The sequence below is a fragment of the Hypoxylon fragiforme genome (assembly GCF_022984875.1).
Source record: "Hypoxylon fragiforme strain CBS 206.31 chromosome Unknown GGS25scaffold_4, whole genome shotgun sequence".
Lineage (NCBI taxonomy): Eukaryota > Fungi > Ascomycota > Sordariomycetes > Xylariales > Hypoxylaceae > Hypoxylon > Hypoxylon fragiforme.
The window spans coordinates 1,014,279-1,034,896 of NW_026054759.1; the positions used below are offsets into that span (position 1 = coordinate 1,014,279).

The following is a 20,618-nucleotide window of genomic DNA, read 5'->3' on the forward strand; positions in this document are numbered from 1 at the left end:
ATAATACAATAATACAATACATATCCTACTATAAAATAGTAGCCTATTGTAAACCTTCGGACCCTCAATCACTAATACACCAAATAATCTTTACGATTTGGGCCCATGCCTAATACCTACATGCTAAGCTTCTAGACTGCTTGACTAGGTAGTATACTCGACATACTCGACATACTCGACATACTCGATTCAATGCTGTCAGCGACTGGGGACAACACTGTCCAATAGTCAATTGATTGTACGTACTGAGTTGAGTATAGGACTTCCTTCAAGTGCCACGACTTAAATTATCAGTTGTGCGTCCAAGATGATGCATGCGGCCCGGCAACCAACACTGCTGTTGAAACAACAAATTGGCTGTAATAGTTAGTTAGGTACCACTCCATTGATTCCCTTCAAGAGGAATTGTTGTTGGCGGTCTGGTCCGAAACAACTTTCAGGCGTCAAGGACTCTCCATTACCTACATGTACTGTATGTGCATATACACTATGTATTGCAGTATTGCAATGCTTGAGTTCGCTTTGTCGCCAAGTGATGGGTTGATTGAGTGAGCGGTATGTCATTGAATAGATCCATTGTCTCGAGATGCCGAGCGGCCATTTGACGATACCAAGGGGAAATGCTCGTATTCGACATCCGCATGACCAGATCTGGAGCTTGCAAGGCTACGGAGGGTCCGACACGAATTTTGGACAGCTTCAACTTAGCTTAGTGCTTATTGAATCGCTTAAGCCGGTGTGCAGCCGTTGTCACCGCCGTTGTCACCGCCGTGAAAGCGGGAAGAGCCTTGTGTGGACTCCCCAAATCTCCCAAATCTGATTGTTTATCGGCTCATTCCGATCCCTACGGTCATAGTTCAACCAAGGAGAAGAAAACCACAGTACTATACTATATAGTATTTATCACTCAGTCGTCGCTAATACCTAATTCAACAACATTGAAGACCAATATACAAGTCCTTGACCACTTACTTGTATATTACATAATACACAAATACCGGATAATAGGCATTTCATGATCCTATTCCCAGTCTTGATCAGCTCCCCGCTTAACCTTATAACAAAGCTTATCCCATTCCTTGCTCGAGCTTTGTTCAGGCCGTGCCACGTTGTTCGCAAATTCCCTAGGTTAGATCCGAACGAACGACGTATCACATGCCTCTCATACTATGTAAGTACAGCTCGGCTGCCTAATCTAGGTAACAACTGATTTGAATATGTTGTATGCATGTAAATGTATGTAGGAAGACATATGGAAGATGGAATGCTGTAAGGTCAAGTCGAGTATACTCAGTGGAGATGACTAGCCCGTTCACTATAACGTTCGAGCTTAGTTAATGTCTATTATTAGATTCATTCCGTTGGAATCAACCATCTCACTCGCTACTCTCGACAACACCCCGCGACCCAACGGAGACCAGTGTCATAAATTTCCATTGGACTAAGCAGCCACTTAAGCCATGTTGCTAGGATAATAATATATACCACGTGGTATAACCCGACTTATTGGCCGTGAGAGGTCTGTAAGGCTGCATCGGGCGCTCTGCTATTAAATGTACGACGCCATGGTCGGGTGGCTAGGACCACACAGAAGCCGTTGCGATTTCAATAGAACGGAAACAGAATTCCTACCTTCTTCAGCCCTAGTAAACTATTCCCTATCCCGCATTTCACTTTTCCCCATGGGCCCTTTTTCAGCCTTAGCAAAAGTAATGTACGTATACAGATACCCCCTTATACCTATCTAATCAACGATCACGCTATCACGGAACACATCATTCTAGAAGCTAGTATCATGAGTAGCAGCGGTAGGGATGTTCCGTTGACGTCTGTTTTGTTTTTCTTTTTCTAACTAACCTTTTACCAGTGTAGAGGGGCTGAGACAATCCCACTCTGTCGAGGCGCAGGGTCAAACTAAACAGTGTAGGCTAGCTAGTCTAGTCACTGGTAAATAGCATGCGGCTTCCGCCAAGTCATTCGATCCAAGCTAGAACATTACATCTGAATCGCTATTCTGGCAGTTCCCAAGGCTAGGCATTGCTTTCCAAAACAAATGGGATCATGCCGGCCTCCGAGTGACAGAAATTCCCGTCCTGGCTTTTGATAAACTCGGATGCTGGCATTGTAGTAATAGTTATGTTGTATGTGCAGGTATGTGTGTTTTGGCAACTGACCGAAGGTCTTGGCTCTAAATGCATAACAGTGATTGTTTCATCGCGGCACGCCACTAAAAAAACAAAAAGTCGTATCTTCCAATTGGAGGTGAGGGCACCGACACCTGCCTCGACATTTGGACCAGTCAGCTGAGCTGGGTGGTCAGCCAAGTAATATCTGGTAACCCCTTGGAGGTCTTGCTACGTTACAGAAGTGGCTTTGATGTTTTTTTTTTTTTTTTCCTTCCAAGAGGGCAAAAAGGCTATCAAACGGCTATGAATAATATATTCAAGTATACCCAGGCATGACAGGCAGATTAATGGCCGGAAACAGTAGCTTACCTCCGTGGCGGTTTAAGGTTAATGTGATCTATACCGAATGTTATCTGATTCTGATGATCCTCTATAGTTGCCTAGGTTAGGTACATTCGGGAGTAAACATATCAATTTGGCGGAGAGTGCCAAATGATGGAATTTGAAGAGCCGTCTTCAATTCGCGAGACTTTCGCAAGTCAGCTCAAGTAGGTATGCATTATTCTCTCTCAAGTCAGATCGCGATTGAATCCAATCACTAGCTCTCGTGACTTATACCTAATGGATCACGCATATAAGTAGGTGGCTATCTACTCAGGTAGTTAGTAGATAATTGCCTTGTGCATGTTCTCTGATGGGTAGGACAGCATCGAGGCAAACATAGGTAAATGAAAAGGGGGGTTACCTAAACCTATCAGTCATAAAAGTAATACCGACTCTCGATAAACATGAACTGATCGGTCACGACCTGCATACACAGTCCTTGAACTTGGTGGCTTCGGGCATAACTCGTCAATTCTGACATCGTAAATCATTATGATATTAGGTAGTAGGTAGGGGAGGTTATCAGCGGCCCAACCCGGCTTCCGTTAAGGAGTTAGGGATATCTATCACATTAGCAAGAACATCGAACTACATAATGGCTTGCTTGTTTTATGTAACTCGCGAGGCGTAGATGTAGTCGCCCGAACCTATTGACACCACAGCGAAGAGCGCCAACGGCTATCGGTAGGAGGCTGGTATGTCCTCGAAAGTTTCAGTGATATAATAAGAAAGCTCTACCTACATACGTTCGTGATGAAGTTGAAGACCGAGACTACAAAGAGCGGCGGCGAGTCAGTGCACCGGATCGAGTGCCCCAATTGTAGAGGAAACTTTTCCTCTTGCTGATGCAAGATTAACATGCATGTGTGTATCTAGCAGCTATTGTGGTTATTTACACTTCACAAATCGCGCATGGGTAGATCGATCATGTATATCCCTGTTAGAGCACCTACATACCTGCGCAAGTAAAGTAAGTACGTATCTAACCTAGATCTAGATCTAGATATGTATGTACCTACATGCCTGGAGCTTAAAAAAGGGGAGAGGAGGCATAAATCCATGTGTTTGCATGAAAGATAAAAACCAGTGCCGATGAAGCCGTTCCCCTTTCTTTTCCCTGCCTTGCCTACCGGTAAATATAACTCAGCGAGGGGCATCACGTCGAGAGTACCGGATGCCAGCGCGCTTGTAGAACTTCCATCCCCCATCGCAGCAGCAGCAGCAGCAGCAGCAAGCCACTCGACAGGCGAATAAGGGAAGACTCCCCATCCGCGCCACGCAGGTGTAAAGTTGAGAAGACAGCAGCCCATCTACCGCCCATAAGCCGCCGCAATCCTCTCCGCAACCCCCTGCCCCGACAGATACGCGCCCGCCACCGTCCCGCACTCCTCGAACGGCGCCGCATGCTCGCCGCAGAACCACAGCCCCCTCCCCCCGCACCCCGCCCGCAGCGCCAGGATGTCCTGGTCCGCCGCCTCCACGCCCACCTGGAAGTTGCAGTAGCTCGCGTTGCCGGCGAGGTCGTCCTTCAGCCACGCGCTGGCGAGGAAGGCGGTGGGCTGGCACTCCGGGAGGGAGGCGTCGTAGTGTGGGAGGCGGCTGTAGTAGGGGGAGAAGAAGGCGCGGAGGAAGGCGGTTGCGGTGGGGGAGGAGGTGGGGGAAGTGGAGGGGGAAGATGTGGTGGTGCCGTAGACGCTGTCGACGACGTGGCGCGAGCAGTCGCCGTAGAGGTAGAAGAGGAGGGTTGGATGGGAGTTAGGTGGGGAGAGGGCGGCGAGGTTCCAGAGTTCTTGGGGCCAACCGCAGGGGTTGGTGTCGGGTGCGTAGGCGGGGGTGAGCCAGTTCGTGTAGGCTGGGAAAGTGTCCGAGTTTGGGCCCGAGTCCGAGGTTGAGGTTGAGGTTGAGGCTGGGTCAGGGTCGGGGTCGTCGAGCCAGAAGGCAGAGGGGAAGGTAACAAACACCTTCTCGAGCTGCGACAGCTTCAGGTTGTTGATGGCGGCGCTGAGGCGTGGGGGCAGCGCCGGCTGAAACGTCGTGTGCATGTTCTTCTGCAGCCAGCCGAGCGGCGTCGCCATCACCACCTCGTCGAAGGCGTAGTCCCGCCCGTCCTCGGTCTTGAGCACCACCACCTCCTCGCTATTCCTCGCACTGCGCTCGGGGGCGATCACCGTGACGACCTTGGCGTTGAGCACGATTTCCGCCTTCTCGCGGGCCGGCTTCGAGATCCGTTTCAGGATCGCGGCGTAGCTTGATGCGATGAAGACTTCCTCTAATCATAAGTGAAAAAGAAATCAGGTTAGCGATTTCCTTGCGATTGTTGAGCGAGCGATCCCTTACCGCCTCCGCAGCACTCCTCCATCCACGCGAACCTCAGACTCTGCTTCCAGACGGGCTCGCCGACATAGGCGCCCCACATCTCGCACATCTGGACGAGGATGCGCTGGCTCTCCTCGTCGGCGGGGAGCTGCTTCGCGGCCTCCTTGCTGACGAAATCCCACAGGGACTCCTGGGCAGGGATGCTCTTGCCGCCGTCGGCGTCGCGGGCGGCGGAGCTGGACTCGAAGGCCTTCTCGATGATCTCCCACAGGAGGGTCGAGAGGCGGTCGGTCTTGTCGGTGGGCACGGGGTGGCCCGAGGAGTCGTAGATCAGCTGCTTCCCGTTCCAGTGGTGCAGCGGCGTGTTGGTCTCGATGGCGAGCTTCAGGATCGGGTGCACGTCGCCGCTGTCCCAGGTGTGGATCCAGTTCGGGCCGCTGTGCTTTGGTAACAGGAACTTTTTAGCGAATATTCCTGTTGCATGAAACTACCTGCTAGGCAAAGTGTCTAGGTAGATAGATATAGGAATGCGGCGTGATTGGGAAATTACATGTCAACCGTGTATCCCAACTCATTCGACTGGCAAATCTAGACTACTCAGTTAGTTGGTGATCTCATCTAGTTTTGGCTATGGGTTCTGGTAGGTACTCACTCGCCCGCCGATTCTATTCCTAGCCTCGAGTATCGTTACTTTGAAGCCGCGGGATAGAAGGACATCCGCGCATCGAAGCCCGGAGGCGCCCGCACCGACGATACCTACGTGAGGCATTTTGCCGCTGCGGTCCATTCTGGCAATTGCTCTTAATAGAATATATATACCTAGGTGGTCTTGCTCTCCCTTAGTGAGCCTAAGGTGCCTAAGCAGGGAGGTAGGTAAGAATTAAGAAAGTAAGACAGTAAGACAGTAAAGTAAGTAAGTAGGTGTTGGTGTGAATCTCAACCGTTCGTGCTTCTATTAACATCGGTAAAGCGTGTAGTGTATTAATACTCAACGAACAACGCAAAAAAAACCAAAAGTCCTAGATCTCCAAACAAAAAACAGCTCATTCATTATATGTCCCAAGAAATTATATCGCTCAATGCCCAAACGTAACCGCCAGTATGCGGAAATGGGGTGATCGTGAAGAAAGGCAACTTGCAAGGCAGAATGTATGTAGGTGTATGCTACCTACATAGTATGCTTGCTGGTCACAGTTTCACAGACGGTGTAAGTAGCCCACCCAACCTGATTTATTTCATGTTTTTTTGTTACCTTGGTACGGGAACTAAGGTCAAAGGTACTGGCGCTTATTTTTAAAAAAAATCTCAGAGAGGTTAAGCCGTAGACTGCCGGTGCTACTTGGCTTGCTTTGGCTTTGTTCATGACATTTCAGCTTTGGGGAGCTGTTTGATCACCATCTACTATACGCCGTACTAGGTCATGAATGCATGTACTTCGTAGTATGTAGGCAGAGACTCTGCATACACCAGAACGCCACCATCTGATCTGATTCTACTAGATCTGGCAATCCGCAAATGAGGGAGGAACAAAAATCATGATATAGTTTCCAAGTTTGGAAGACGAATAAATTCTCTTCCGGATATCAATCCGTCCTATGCAATATACACTTTACTCCTTTTACCCCCATGACCCTTTCCTTAGCCTTTTCCTGCAGTGAAACTTACAACCCTTCTCTAGGTATCTTATTTACCTACATTTAATGCAAGCTCTGGAGAAGTTTAATCTACATATGTACATACCATGCCGTAGTTATATGTACCCAATCGCCAGTTCCTTCCCTTTCTTCCCTTCCTTCTATACGCGTAGCCGGCCCCCTACCAGCAGACCAATGTATGCGAGCACCCTGTACGCCGTGCCTATGCAGAACAGAATCAAGACGTTGAACCAGCAGCGATCGAGATGGTAGCCCACCAGCTGCGAGGTGAGCTCGACGTCGTAGAGGTACCTATACGGCTCGATCAGCTGGCCGAAGTACAGCTCGGCGAGCCAGGTGGCGGGAGACGCGCGCCACAGCCACTCCATCTGCCAGTCTTTCACGTTCGACAGCGGCGGCGCCGCGCCGCAGAGGATGCCGACGATGAGGGTGATCATGGTGGCGATGAGCGGCGCGTCCTCGCGGCGCACCACCATCGACACGCAGCTTGCGAGCCCGTAGATCGAGTAGAAGTACACGAGGTTCGTGACGAACGCGACGCCCCACGGTATGATGGGGACCGAGATGAGGAGGATGAGCGTGGTGAAGTGCATGCAGGCGAACACCATGCGCGCCAGCACGGAGAAGTTCTTGGCAACGAAGTACGCGATGCGCGAGTGGCCCGCCTCCGACTCCCGCTTGTACAGCAGCATCTCCTCGGAGAAGACGCGGACGCCGGGCGCGCCCGAGATGAGGCCGATGGCGATGGCCATCAGCAGCGCGAGCTCGGGCACCGACTTGATGTCCGTCGCGAGCGACAGCACCTCGTACGGCGCGTTGTACGTGCCCGTGTACAGGACACCTTTTTTCGAGTTCTGCGCCAAGCCAAGCAGCAGTCCCGCGATCGAGGCCAGCGCCATCTCGAAGAAGAAGGCGGACCGGGTGCGCCACTGCTGCAGCATCGCGCGCTTGAGGCACAGGTGGCACTGCCGCCAGTGCGGGGCGCCGCGCTTGCGCAGCAGCTGGCGGTGCCGCGAGTTGTTCTCGGCGATGAGCGACTTCGACGTGCTGACCGAGGCGTGCTTCTCCCGGATCGACGCGTGCTGCCGCGACTGCGCCCAGTTCGCGATGAGCGAGTCCTTGGAGATGTCGCCCGCGGGCTTGTAGATCCGGCCGTTGCCCGTCACGATGTCCGTCACGACGTCGCCGAAGTTAGAGTGCGCCGGGAAGCTGTACCCGACGTCCTCGAAGAAGTACTGCACGCCGGACTCGGGCCCCTCGTAGATGATCTGCCCGTTGGCGAGTAGGATCAGGTCGTCGAGCATCTCGAATATCTCCATGCGTGGCTGGTGGATGATGACGATGACGGAGATGCCCAGCCGTGCAATCGCCTTGAGCGTCCGCATGATGGACGAGGCGGCATTAGCGTCTAAACCGCTGGTAGGTTCGTCGAGGAAGATGGCCATAGGAGCTGCGGCCAGTTCCATCCCGATGCTTACTCGCTTCCGCTGGCCACCGCTGATAACGGGCTTTCCTACGCTGCCGACCAGAGAGTTGCGCACGTGAGATAGTTCCAAACAGTCAATCACCGAGTTAACATGTGCTTGTATATCCACGTCTTTCCAGGCTCTAGGTAAACGTATCCTCGCCGAGTGGAGGATGTTCTCGTACACCGTTAGCTCGGGCAGCACGATGTCGTCTTGAGGCACGTAGCCAATGAGCTTCTTGTATTTCTTGATCTTCCCAGGCACGTTGTTGATGGTAACCGAGCCGCCTGTATTTTGAGTCTTCCCCATGAGCACATTCACAAACGTACTCTTGCCAGCGCCAGAGCCGCCCATGACGGCCGTGAGAGATCCGCGTTCGATGGAGCCGGTAACATTTTGGAGGATCGGTTTTGCAGTTCCTTTGGGTTGGAAGGAGAGGTCCGAGTACGTAAACGACAGTCCAAAGCGAGCGCCGTCGGTTGCTCTTCTCATAGACTCGACGAATGCCTTGAGCTGGGGAGAGAAGCCACTTTCGGGCATGTCCAGCGTAGAGCTCCGCGGCGTTGGGAATTCCAACGCAGCCTCGAAACCAGTCCAACCCTCTTGTGGGACGTGGTTAGAGCGCGTCTCCTGTGCCTCGTGGTCTGCCTCTCTAGGAACCTCTTCGTAGCCTGTCGTGACCCCCACGAAGGTGCTCTTCTTCTCCACGAATTTACCGTCCATGTGTCGCTCGCGTGTCCTCCAAAACCGCTTGCGAATACGGTACCAGATAAACGCAATGGCAAGGATAACGTCGACGATAACCAATACCAGGATCGGTATCAAAAACATCTCGTACGTCGATTTTGCCGGGCAGTAACTTCCAACGGTACATGCGGTAGGTTGAGGCGCACCCGGTTGACAGTAAGAGCCGGCTGGGCAGGGGAGCATTTCGGTGCCCCCTTTTTCGGGTGGGCAGTAGTATCCTTGCTGGCAGACAACCGGTTCGAATGGTCCCATCCCGATATTTATGCCGTTGAAACTGCAGGTGTAGCCCCCCAATCGCGCTATTTGGCATTCCGTGATAGGAGGACAGTATTGTGGTAAGGAGTTTACGGTATTGTTAGTGCCTAGTCGCTAGAATGTCAGCACACCTTTTCCTCGTCACATATCTCGATATTCTTTGTAATCCCCAACAAAACTTACACAAGAAACCCGGGTTACATCCATTGTCGTTCCAGTTAGTCACATTCTGGATTTGTATCGGGATAGCTCCAGGCCGCCAGCAAGGGGCAGCGTCGATAGGAGTGTCGTTGACCTGAAGAGCTGTCACTGACCCGTAGTAGGACGTCGAGAAGGTGGTGTGGTTTTCACCGGTGCATGCTTGATCCCACACGCTTAGGGTGGAGGGATCGAGGTTCACTAGAGAGTTATCGTCGGGATTCAGCATGAGGGCTTTGCTGGTGTCAGGGCCGCTTGACGCGTCCCATATCGGTAAATTATCCTGCAAACTGGCAGTGCCCAGGTTGTTGAACCACTTCCCACTCTTTACATTGTAGACGCCTTGTGTCTGATTTCCAATACATTGCCAGGCCGCGTCGGTGTCAGCTACGTTTTCTTTTCCTCGCAGAGCACATAGGCACGCTTGTGTGTCAAGGAATAGCGGCCCTTCAGCTGGATCTTGTGGTAGGAAAGGGTCTTGGATCGTAAGGGCACTCTGAAGAAGTTCCTGGTTCGGCATTGTGATGATGTTGCGAGTCACTTCACGCACGCAACTTAGATACTCAAGACTCAAGACAACAACTCCTTCTCGGTAAAAAGGTGAGACATATTGGCGAACATCGTAGAAAACGTCAAGAGACCTGTGGATGAATATACCATCGTAAGACTACATCAGAGACAACTACGTATGGCCCGTGCTGCGGCGTCTTTACCTACGGATGTTCATCTCGAATAGGAAATGACTGATCGTGGCTGCGCAACAAGATGATGTCGAAGGATTTACGCCGTATGCTATTACATGACCGGTTGTCTTCCGAAGCCTGTCCAGCTAGCTACCACAAAGCTCCAGCCACTAAATAGGCTACCGTTTAGGGCTGATATATGTAGGACTAAGGTGAGACTCCCGTCCGTAATGACTTGGCATTGCTAAGCTCGTGGGTCCTATAACGGATACCAGGTGCCTACAAAGGCTTCATTTCATCAGACAAGATAGGGTGCAGAATAGGCTGCTGTAGCATTGTGAATCGTGATAAAGGGGGGATATGCTAATATTATTACTTGCCTAGGTACCTACCTACCTTAGTAGGCACCTATCAACTTGACCAAAATAATGAGAAGGTTATGACGAATGCCTCGAACTGGTGTCAAATCAGATATACTGACTTACCTGACACAACAGTAGGGATCAGTCAAGCGGTATACAAGTTATACTTGTTATCCATAGTTACTTACAAAAATAAAACACGCAGGTAAGCAACCGTGGAGATCAACCCGGCCCGCGTCAGCAGAACCATGCGGCGTAGTATGTAAGGCAGTCATGTAGATCACCCAGACTTATTCTTCCACAAAGCCTCCCAACAGCTAACAAGCTAACAATTTGTGGGACAAAAAAGAGAAGATCGTCATATTTGAAGCCACCTCTTTAATTGTTGCCTTACTCCTCTCCACTACGGTTCAGTATCTAGTTCTCGAGCTAAGCGATCTCTCTCGGCTTGCGATTCATCGAATAGAATAGCCACTTCGGAATGACCACGAGTCGCAGCTATTTGCATTGGAGTGTCGCCATCCACATCCACATTGTATATATCGGCTCCGTGCTCAAGCAGGAGTCGAGCGATAGTAACATGTCCACCATACGCACACATACTGAGAGCTGACCAACTATATATATGATACTGATGTTAGCATGTCTTGAAAGCACTATTGAGTATTGCACACTCTTGAGATTCACTCACCCCCATCGATCGCGTGCATTTACGTCGCACCCGATGCTAAGCAGCTTAGCAACCTTTTCAAGGTTACCATCGCTTGCTGCCTGGACAATTGCATCTTCCTTGACGAAGAGCTTGCGGATAAGCCTAGCAGGGTCTGTGAGAGACTTTTTTCTAACAGACGGCGTAGTGGATTCCACAGTTAGCGGCTTGAAGATCTCTTCTAGAGGTCTTTCAGCTTGCTTCTTGCGCATGTTTAGCTCGAATTCCTCGTTTGCTATATTCATCTCAACACTCGATGACACAATGCTACCGCCGTACCCGGAGTCGGCGGAGATCGTATCGTTCAACTCGATTGGGGCATCTTCATTCGCTAGTCCTTGGGATAGAACCGACTTCATCCAGCTCGAGATATATTCGTGATTCTCTTCCATGATTGCAGGGGATATGCCAACGTCCTCGAGCTCTCGTCGTAGCTGCGCCCACACATCCGGTGATTCGATTGTTTCGACGACATCTGGCACTGTAACGACGGAGCCTTCCCGGTATCCAGCACGCACTTCGCAGATGAACTTATTCAACCTCTTCTCGATTCTTGCCGTCGATGAACTAGGTACCGTGCAACGTCAGTATCACAGAGATAAGGCGCCCTTGTGAGGGTTGCGCACTTAGCTAAAGAGCTGTTGAAAGCAGCTAGCAGCGTCACATTGCTCACCAACCGTGATCGTATATCAGCAAAGTCTTCAAATCCAAACCGCATCCGGTCCCAAGCCCTCTGGGCTTGTGTACCGAGGCGCTCATACGAGTCGAGCAGTTTATCCAAATCGCGAAGCGTTGCATTACATCCATCCGTCAGGATATTCAAGCGATTTCTTCGAGAAGTGTCGAGTTCAGAGTACTCAGCGATAAAGTCCTCAGTTTCTTTTAGTACAACATGTAAAGAAGCAACTTCACTTGATAGGCGCTTGAAGTTATCGCCCGAGTCTTTGCAGGCCTTGTACACCTTCCAGGCCAGCTTAGAAGCAAGCACCAGATCGCCAAAGCCCACACCGAAGCTCATTCTGATTTCGACAACCTAAAAGCTGTATTGCGGTTGGGAGAGGTCGGGGTGTAGTTGATACGCTAATGCACATTCTCTAGACGTTATTCAAGGGTAGTAAATGTTGTCAATTTCTTGCTAAGTATTGGGTTATTGGACTATTGGGTTAAACTGTTGGGCAGGCGACGGTGATTTTCTAGACATTGCAAAAATCTCCTATCTCGCGAACCAGCCCAATTTCAGCTTTCAACCCTGAGCCATCAGTCCTCAGCCACTGGGCAGACCGCGACGAGAGGGGCCAAGGAGTGTGGGCAAGGCATTTGAAAGTTATCACATTCCGTAGCGCATGTGATGGCTTAGTTACCGCCGTGGCGTTCAGCTACAAGGAATATATACAGGCAATGATTCCTGCAGAAAAGAAAGCTAACGCTTGTTGACTAGCCTGGACGATGCAGATAATAGAATACAGAACTGATTTGGCGACAAGGCATATCTCGTCCTGCGAGGACAGAGTCCCACAGATTTGGGAAACTTAGTCTACCTACTCGAGGTTTTGCTGATCACCATTTGGTATTTTCGAGACAATCGGCCTTGTTGGCTGATGAGTAGTCGCGTACATAGTAAGTAAGAGCAAGTAGTGTATGTTGCCAGATGGGTGACGGACTTTACTCAGTACCGGTATGTATCGTAGCCATGAGATCGGCGGCTGGGGGTTGTTCAGCTGGGAGGGGGCAGTGCATGATGATGGTGATGGAATACTACGTATGTAAATGCCTTGAGGGATGAGAGGGTATGTATGAGAGTACCTCATCCTGCAGATTCCAGGTTGTTGATAAAGAAAACAAAAAGGGTTGGCACATAAAGCTAAAATAGCTAAAATAGACGAGCTGAAGTTAATTCAATTTAACTCCAAGTAGTTATTACATGCCGTTTAAGGATATAAATGGTATAAATACATACTAAGATAGATGTGCATCTCTGCACGTGATACATGCAACTATGCACATACTTAGAGTGCCCCGCGTTGAATACGAAAGGTATGTACAGCTACAAACGAGGTGGGGTGATTCAATTCAACGCAATAGTTAAATGAAATAGTTAAGGAAAAAAAAAAAGATTACCCCGCGATCTCGGATTGGATTGAGTCACCAAAGCTAACCTTAACTTCAAATACTCAAAAGATTTATTGGTGGGGGATCATTGCGATAACACCAATTGATTCTTTTCAACTACCAAACTTTGTCACAGATATCTATAGCAATATAGTTATTCACCATGGCAGACCAGGCACCTACAGACCAGGTTGCAAACTTGCACCTGGATGAAGTTACCGGCGAGAAGGTGTCTAAGTCGGAGTTGAAGAAGAGACAGAAGCAGCGCGAGCGAGACGCCAAGAAGCAGGAAAAGGCTGCTACCGCACCACCTAAAGCTGCGAAGAAGACGAATGCTGAGGCAGACGAGAAGGAGTTGACTCCTAACGTACGTTTCTTTATGCTCATGCTCAGATTCAAAATCCAATACAGCTAACACATCTTAGCAATACTTTGAGATTCGATCTCGAGCTATCACCAAGCTCATTGAGTCTAAGGACCCATATCCTTACCCCCACAAATTCAACCGCGATTATGACCTCAACAACCTCGTGAGCGAATATGGTCACCTCAAGTCCGGAGAACACGACAAATCCAAGACTTTGCGTGTGGCCGGCAGAATATACAATAAGCGCGCCTCCGGGAGCAAGCTACTCTTCTACGATATCCGAGGAAACAATGGTGTTAAGGCCCAAATCATGTGCCAGGCCCAGGAGGTTCATGAGGGTGCTCCTGCTTTTGAGAAGCAGCATGATCATATAAGACGTGGTGATATCATCGGAATTATTGGTTATGCCGGACGAACTGCTCCCAAGACCAAGATCGAGAAGGGCGAAGAGGGTGAACTCTCCATCTTTGCCACAGAGGTCATCTTGCTATCGCCGTGTCTACACCAGTTGCCCGACGAATACTACGGATTCAAGGATCAAGAGCAGCGTTACCGCAAGCGCTACCTCGATCTTATCATGAACCCCAAGACCGCCCAGACCTACCGCACTCGCACCAAGATTATCAAGTATATTCGCAGCTACCTTGATAATGCCGGCTTCGAAGAGGTGGAAACTCCCATTCTTAACCAGATCGCTGGTGGTGCTACCGCCAAGCCTTTCCAATCCCACCTCAACGACTACAACATGGACATCTTTTTAAGAATAGCTCCCGAATTACCCCTCAAGATGTTGATCGTCGGAGAGTACGACAAGGTTTACGAGATTGGTCGCCTATTCAGAAATGAAGGTGCCGATTTGACCCACAACCCTGAATTCACCACCTGTGAATTCTACGAAGCCTATGCCGACTTCAACGACCTCATGAAGAGGACCGAAGAGCTGGTTTCGGGTATGGTGAAACAGCTCACTGGTAGTTATGTGACTTCCTTCACCACCCAGCACGGCGAGACATACACTGTGAACTGGGAGGCGCCGTGGCGACGAGTTGAGATGATTCCTGCGCTAGAGGAAGCAACTGGGGAAAAATTCCCGCCCGCCGACCAGCTTCATACTGAGGAGACGAGGGAGTGGCTCAAAGGTGTCATGAAGAAGGTCAAGGTTGTCTGCCCCGAACCGCAGACCACCGCTAGGATGCTCGATAAGTTGACCGGCGAGTTCATCGAGGAAACTGCCGTGAATCCCACTTTTATTACCGAGCATCCCAAGATCATGTCGCCGTTGGCCAAGGACCACCGTGAGAAGGCCGGTCTAACGGAGCGATTCGAGGCGTTCGTTTGCAAGAAGGAGATTGCCAATGCCTACACCGAGTTGAACCAACCGTTCGAACAGAGACTGCGCTTCGAGGAGCAGGCTAACCAGAAGGCGCAAGGAGACGACGAGGCGCAGATGATCGATGAGACCTTCCTCAACGCTCTCGAGTACGGCCTACCCCCCACCGCCGGCTGGGGCTTGGGCATAGACCGACTCGTCATGTTCTTGACCAACAACTACACCATCAAGGAGGTGTTGCTATTCCCGTTCATGAACCCTGAACAGAAGAAAGAGAAGGTTTCGACTGAAGGCGCCGCCGAGGAATCACACGTACATGTCGAGGGAATTCGTAAGTTCTTATAATCTAACTTCGAGCGATGTCTGTCAAATACGTATGCTAACACCTACCTTCACTCTAGCCCACAAATAAGTTATCCCTAAGTAACCAGGTATGGAATGGATTAGAACAAGATTTGCTCTTCATCTTGGGGATGGGACTAGGTTAGGGGGGTTACAACGTGCTGGCTACGAATTGTTTATACAGTACCTAGATTCTCTCTCAGCTAGGAAAATCTAAAAGGAAAAAAAAGGGGGGGCCATGCTCAGTAGCTACTACGTATAGCGTAGGAATGAGAAGAATTGAGTTTCTAATATAGTAGTACATGGTATCTACCCCCAAGTAAAAATCATGCCTGCCCTACCTAGGTATACTACTACTTTTTAAGTTAATCGGTTAGATGATTGAGTGAGTGATCAATTGGGACACTATCGCGGTTTCGCCGCCGCCGCCAGTCTCTTGTGAACCATGGCAACTGTAGACTTGGGCACGCGTAGCCGATGCCCGAGGACCAGGACCCCCGTAAGCAGCGCCAAGCTGCCGGCCTGGTGGGCGGCGGCGAGCGAGATGGGGACCATGTAGATCAGCGTACTGATGCCGAGAGCGACCTGCAGCGAGACGAGGTGCACGACGCCGAGGACGCCCTTCTTCGCGTCCTTGGGCAGGGCGGCGGCGACGCGGCCCGTCCGCGCGTACGCGAACAAGGCGAGCACGGCGCAGAAGGTGGTGGTGGCGAGGATGCGGTGGTCGAGCTGCACGAGGCTCGGGTTCTCGAGCATGTTGCGCCACCAGAGGTCGGAGCGGTCGGCCTCGCGGGAGTAGAAGGCGTCCCAGAGCTCGGCGCGGGGAGGGGAGAGGCCGACGCCCATCTTCGGGAACTCGTTGTAGATTAGTCCGGCGTCGAGGCCGGCGACTAGGGCGCCTGAGAGCACGGTGGTGAAGACGAGGGCGGTGAGGGCGGTTACGGAGCGCCGGAAGGGGGCGATGGCCGGGTTGCTGAGGGCGGAGAGGAGCTTGCTGGCGGAGGTGGGGTCGGCGAGGAGGCGCCGCGTGCGCAGGATGCTGAGGCCCGCGAGCAGCATCCACGAGTAGCAGACGAAGGCGGTGGCAAGGTGGGCGGCGAGGCGGTACTGGGAAACGCGGGGGTGGGATCCCGGGGCGAACAGGTCGTCCTTGAGCCCGGATTTCACCATCCACCAGCCGATGAAGCCCTGGAAGCCGATGAGGGCCGAGATGCCGAGGAGGTGGGCGGCCACGCGGGCGGAGACGCGGCGGCGCGCGATGAAGTAGGCGGTGGGCAGCACGAAGGTCAGCCCGATGACGCGCCCCCACAGCCGGTGCGTCCACTCCATGTAGTAGATCTTCTTGAACTCCTCGACGTCCATGTGCGAGTTCAGCAGCTTGAACTCGGGCGAGGCTCGGTACTTTTCGAACTCGGACTCCCAGTCAGCCTGGGTGATGGGCGGGCGGGAGCCGGTCACGGGCTTCCATTCTGTTATGCTGAGGCTGTTTTATTTAAACGCCCCGCATGATCAGCGTTAGCCGAGGGTGAGAATCAAACAGCAAGGCATACAGATAGATAGGTAGGCATGTAGGTTGGGTAGGAAGATTTAAAGGTAGGGAGCGATATTACCCAGACTCAGTCAACCGTGTAAGACCTCCGAATACCACGATGCCGAAAACGCTGACGGCACTACCAATAAGCCAGTAACCAACCGACTTGGAGCTCGTCTCCGGGAAAGCCTTCTTCCCTTTTGCCTCCGAGGCCGGGGTATTCGCCACCGTTGTCGGAATGCTTGTCGAGGTAAAATAGCGGGCGAAGCGGGCTTGCGACTCGGTGCTGGCGTGCCGTTTGCCCAACGACTGGAGGATACTACTACTATGCGACGGAGCTATCCGGCGTTGTTGGCGGAGGCATTGACGGCAGACAAATTGACTGGGGGTCAGCTTGGATGCCGCCCTGCGTACCCCCGGAATTAGAAGTGACATCCTTCTGGTGTTGGCGAGGAATAAGTATTCCTCTACATTGAAGTAGAAAGTATGTAGAGAAGGCAAATGGGGAATTTTTTATTTCCAATCATACGATACGTAGTACTATGTAAGTACCTACTACTAACTATTGGATGTAACTAACCGTTAGTTAGTTAAGTGTGAGTAAGCACTTAATGTTGAGCGTAGATAGATGTGCTTAGGTAAGTTCTATGTGCTACCCCACATTACGTAATCCCCTATCAAGTGTTTCTTGACTTCAATGAATAAGACTTTGGATTTTCGAAACATTCTGTTCAACTTCAATTTTCTTCATTTTTTTTTAGATTTATTTAAAAGAAAAGAAAGGATTTCGCTCGCTAAATCTATATATACTTTTAATGTAAATCGTTCGCACATTGCTCTATAAGTCAAATCGCATGTAGCACATCCCACGTTTCCCCGTGTACTTTTCACCACCACATTTCTTTTTTTGGGTGTCATCCGTCAAAATCATTCCTCAAGTCTCAGACGTACATATGTATGTCTCAGGTCTGGCCTCCACTCCGGCCTCTCTCCAAACCTCTTGCCTATCATGGGCATCGTAGCGAGTGACAGGGTTCACTTCACGTCTCCGTGTTCTCCACTCGTCGTAATTCGTCCTCACCTTGCTTCTTCCTAAAAAGAAGAATGTCCTTCAGAGTTCGGCTCTGCCTCTTTTCATATAGGGGTTTATGCTCCTCATGCGGATCATGTTCGGCATCGTAATCAACATGGACGAATGCCCGTTCAACGTCGCCCAGGCCTGTAAGGTGATCAGTATTGGACCAATAAGTTTCGAGGTTTCAAGTTATATATATAGGCACTCACCTTCCAGCTTCCTCTGCAGAGATTGGCTCACGTCGTGTGAAATCTTAAGCGGGACATCCTGGTCCATAACAATGTCGACCTCGACGTAGTATTTCTGTCCGGCATGATATGCTCGGCACTGTCCGCATTAGCATTCCTAGGCACCTGGGCATTCTTGGCTTCAGTCCACCTTCACTTACCGTATCCACCTTTCGGATCTGCGGGTCGTGGGTCATGCTCATGTAGATGAGCTTCGATACGAACTCATTTGGAGCCGACTTTCCTACGAGGAGCCACACTTGCTCGAATGCATTGGCAACCCAAGAGAAGAGAATCAGGAGCGCAATGCACATGGCACCAATAGGGTCAAGATACCAAACGAATCGGTCTCCAACGACTGACATAACTAGACCAAAAATATTGACGACGATGTCGTTGCGGTGATCGATCTGCTCCAGGTTAGAAGCGGCACCTACGGGATCTTCGGAAGCCACTTACAAAGAAGACATGGACGGATGGATACTTGCGATATGCAAGACAGTAAAGCATCAAGCTACCCTTCGCGAAGACTGGACATCCCTGTTAGCTCGTGTCCTCCTGCCGAGAAAAAGCATAGGAGGTAGATTGCTTACTAGCGATGCTCACGAAAACAATGGGAATAATATGGAGTTCAGAAGATTCGGAAGGTCCCCCGCCAAGGGCACGTGCAGATTCGACCTGTACGATCCAGGATTAGATTCCTCGGGCCTATCCGGCTGAAACCTCGTGGGGAGCAGACTTACGAGTAATTGGATGGCAACCGTAGTCATCAACGCACAGAAAAGGATGATACCTATGGTTTCGATCCGGGTGCGACCCTACTTGGCTATAAGTACATAGCCACATTCATGGCCATCCAGGTTTACTTACCACTGGGTACTTATAAATGCTGGCCCTAGCTGCAAGGCGGGAAGTTATAAGCATTACAAAAGACGACACGAGGTCCATCTGTCTCCTTGGTCAATGAGGAGCACTTTAATTATAAGATCAAGAGTTCACGAACAAATGCATCTGCAGCAGTGGCAAAGAGCTATCAAGAGTGTCAACTAAGTTCACAGGATGAGAAGATTTCGCACCCGGGGTCATTTACCGATAGCGACCCAGTCGAAACGGCAGCATAAAGCTGAATTACGAAGAGACAGAAGTTGACAGTAAAGGAGGCGTTGACCGCGAACTTAATCTTAGGTGCCACGCGAACGTCTTCCTCTACCTGCAGCCGTTCCTCATCATCGGCACCTAGAAATTGGTCGATGAGATCATTCTGTCTAGTATAAAACTTCTTCAGCTTCTTCTTGTTTCCGTTAGGATGGTCGATTTTCATCTGTCGCTGCGAGACATTTTCGCGGCGATGCCGACCGAAGTTTAATGGATCAGGTGAGCTGAGATCGGTCGCTGAGGTCCTTCCTGGAGGTCCCTCGACGACAGACTCAACAATAGAGTCCGGAACTGTTGTATCTGAAGCCGGCTTCTCGTCTACCTTCTTTGTTGAGCTTGACTCCTCGGATGTAGATGTAGATGTAGAAACAACAGGGTCGGCTACTCCTACTACAGAGTTGTCTTCACCTGAGGTTAGTTTATTCATGTTTCTTAGAAAGGCTATAACCTCAACTGTGATAGGGTCTTGGAAAAGGATGCAAAACACTTTGCCGAGTCCAAACGTGGATGTTTACATGGAGCCTCAAGACATGATCAGACGAGACAAGAGAAAAAAAGTGACCGACCTTGGGGCTGAGCGTTACTTTGCGTATTCTGATTCGCCATTTTTGGCTTGGTGCTTGGTGCTTGGTGCTCTGAAAGGGATACAATACAGAAAATGTTTCCGGGTCCAAGAGAAGAAGGCCGATCGCTGCACAGCAGATTCATATTATATCCAAATGTGGCTCGGAAGAGAAATTTGAGGCAGCCAACCGTGGTCTGACGTTGCAATGTAACCCAGCGCAACTCCACATCATAATGATGATGGAAATCAAGGCATGACCTCGATCGCTTATACCTTCTGCACGTGCTCTACCATTGCTATCATCATAGAAGTCTTAAAGGAGGTGTTGCTTATGTTGGTTATACTACATAGTACTACATAGTAGTATAACACTCCCCCCCCTCCCCAGTCTTGCCAGTCATACCAGTCTTGCTAGTACCAGAAAAAACCTTGCCACTGAGATTGCAAATGCCGGGCTCCTTGGTTTTGACAACTCTGCTTGGACCGCTTCATGCTCCTCTCAATCACTAGCCATCTTGGCATCAGCAAAGGATTGCTAACACCGACAGGGGAGGTGATCATTATCGAAAAAAGGGTATTTCTCATTGGTCTACTGATAGTAGTGATTGTAAATGATTGTTTCGATTCAAAGCGGAGCGCAAAAGTGCCGTGTCTATCACGTCGGAAGCGTTACAATAAAACTGGCTCCCGTCAACGTCGTCGTCCAAACAGAAGGGCTAGAGACGGCCTATGCATGCCTATTGCTTACCTATATTACCCCGGACTTATCCGCCAAGCTCATTGCTTGTTTTGGACAACCTCCATCCGCACACTAAAATGTCAGAGCCGCATTATACTACCCGCAATTCTTGATACTGCCAAGAACAAAATTTTGTTTCCCCCGTGCTGGTTCAACCAGTCTTGCTCGCTGTCAGGCTCTTGAAGGCTAAACTCTACAACCACAGAAACGACATGGTTAGGTATCGTATCGAACATACGTCGTACATACAAATCCCCCGACTTGCTGGAAACCTAGA

The 20,618-nt window shown here is 50.4% G+C and overlaps 6 protein-coding genes across 6 annotated transcripts; 1 reads left to right on the forward strand and 5 right to left on the reverse strand.

Moving 5' to 3' along the window:
- Positions 1-3,792: 3,792 nt before the first annotated feature.
- GGS25DRAFT_530693 (FAD/NAD(P)-binding domain-containing protein) lies at positions 3,793-6,361 on the reverse strand. The gene is made up of 4 exons (XM_049265411.1): positions 5,479-6,361; positions 5,377-5,414; positions 4,848-5,263; positions 3,793-4,779 (listed from the first exon to the last, which is right to left on the reverse strand). The coding sequence occupies exons 1-4, from the start codon at positions 5,611-5,613 to the stop codon at positions 3,821-3,823; spliced, it is 1,548 nt and encodes a 515-aa protein (XP_049117573.1). The 5' UTR covers positions 5,614-6,361; the 3' UTR covers positions 3,793-3,820.
- Position 6,362: 1 nt separating this feature from the next.
- On the reverse strand, positions 6,363-10,209 carry GGS25DRAFT_530697 (uncharacterized protein). The gene is made up of 2 exons (XM_049265412.1): positions 9,133-10,209; positions 6,363-9,056 (listed from the first exon to the last, which is right to left on the reverse strand). The coding sequence occupies exons 1-2, from the start codon at positions 9,665-9,667 to the stop codon at positions 6,622-6,624; spliced, it is 2,970 nt and encodes a 989-aa protein (XP_049117574.1). The 5' UTR covers positions 9,668-10,209; the 3' UTR covers positions 6,363-6,621.
- On the reverse strand, positions 10,132-12,491 carry GGS25DRAFT_222001 (uncharacterized protein). Its single transcript, XM_049256974.1, has 4 exons — positions 12,444-12,491; positions 11,528-12,036; positions 10,884-11,468; positions 10,132-10,809 (listed from the first exon to the last, which is right to left on the reverse strand). The coding sequence occupies exons 2-4, from the start codon at positions 11,917-11,919 to the stop codon at positions 10,596-10,598; spliced, it is 1,191 nt and encodes a 396-aa protein (XP_049117575.1). The 5' UTR covers positions 11,920-12,036; positions 12,444-12,491; the 3' UTR covers positions 10,132-10,595.
- Positions 12,492-13,173: 682 nt separating this feature from the next.
- On the forward strand, positions 13,174-15,052 carry GGS25DRAFT_513825 (lysyl-tRNA synthetase; the record flags this gene model as incomplete). The annotated part of the gene is made up of 2 exons (XM_049262920.1): positions 13,174-13,377; positions 13,436-15,052. The coding sequence occupies 2 exons, from the start codon at positions 13,174-13,176 to the stop codon at positions 15,050-15,052; spliced, it is 1,821 nt and encodes a 606-aa protein (XP_049117576.1).
- A 25-nt stretch (positions 15,053-15,077) lies between these two features.
- Positions 15,078-17,114, reverse strand: GGS25DRAFT_222079 (COX15-CtaA-domain-containing protein). Its single transcript, XM_049256975.1, has 2 exons — positions 16,660-17,114; positions 15,078-16,532 (listed from the first exon to the last, which is right to left on the reverse strand). The coding sequence occupies exons 1-2, from the start codon at positions 17,013-17,015 to the stop codon at positions 15,455-15,457; spliced, it is 1,434 nt and encodes a 477-aa protein (XP_049117577.1). The 5' UTR covers positions 17,016-17,114; the 3' UTR covers positions 15,078-15,454.
- A 408-nt stretch (positions 17,115-17,522) lies between these two features.
- Positions 17,523-19,952, reverse strand: GGS25DRAFT_222099 (uncharacterized protein). Its single transcript, XM_049256976.1, has 9 exons — positions 18,973-19,952; positions 18,886-18,912; positions 18,753-18,830; positions 18,626-18,700; positions 18,476-18,560; positions 18,342-18,412; positions 18,044-18,292; positions 17,865-17,982; positions 17,523-17,799 (listed from the first exon to the last, which is right to left on the reverse strand). The coding sequence occupies exons 1-9, from the start codon at positions 19,462-19,464 to the stop codon at positions 17,621-17,623; spliced, it is 1,374 nt and encodes a 457-aa protein (XP_049117578.1). The 5' UTR covers positions 19,465-19,952; the 3' UTR covers positions 17,523-17,620.
- Positions 19,953-20,618: the final 666 nt, after the last annotated feature.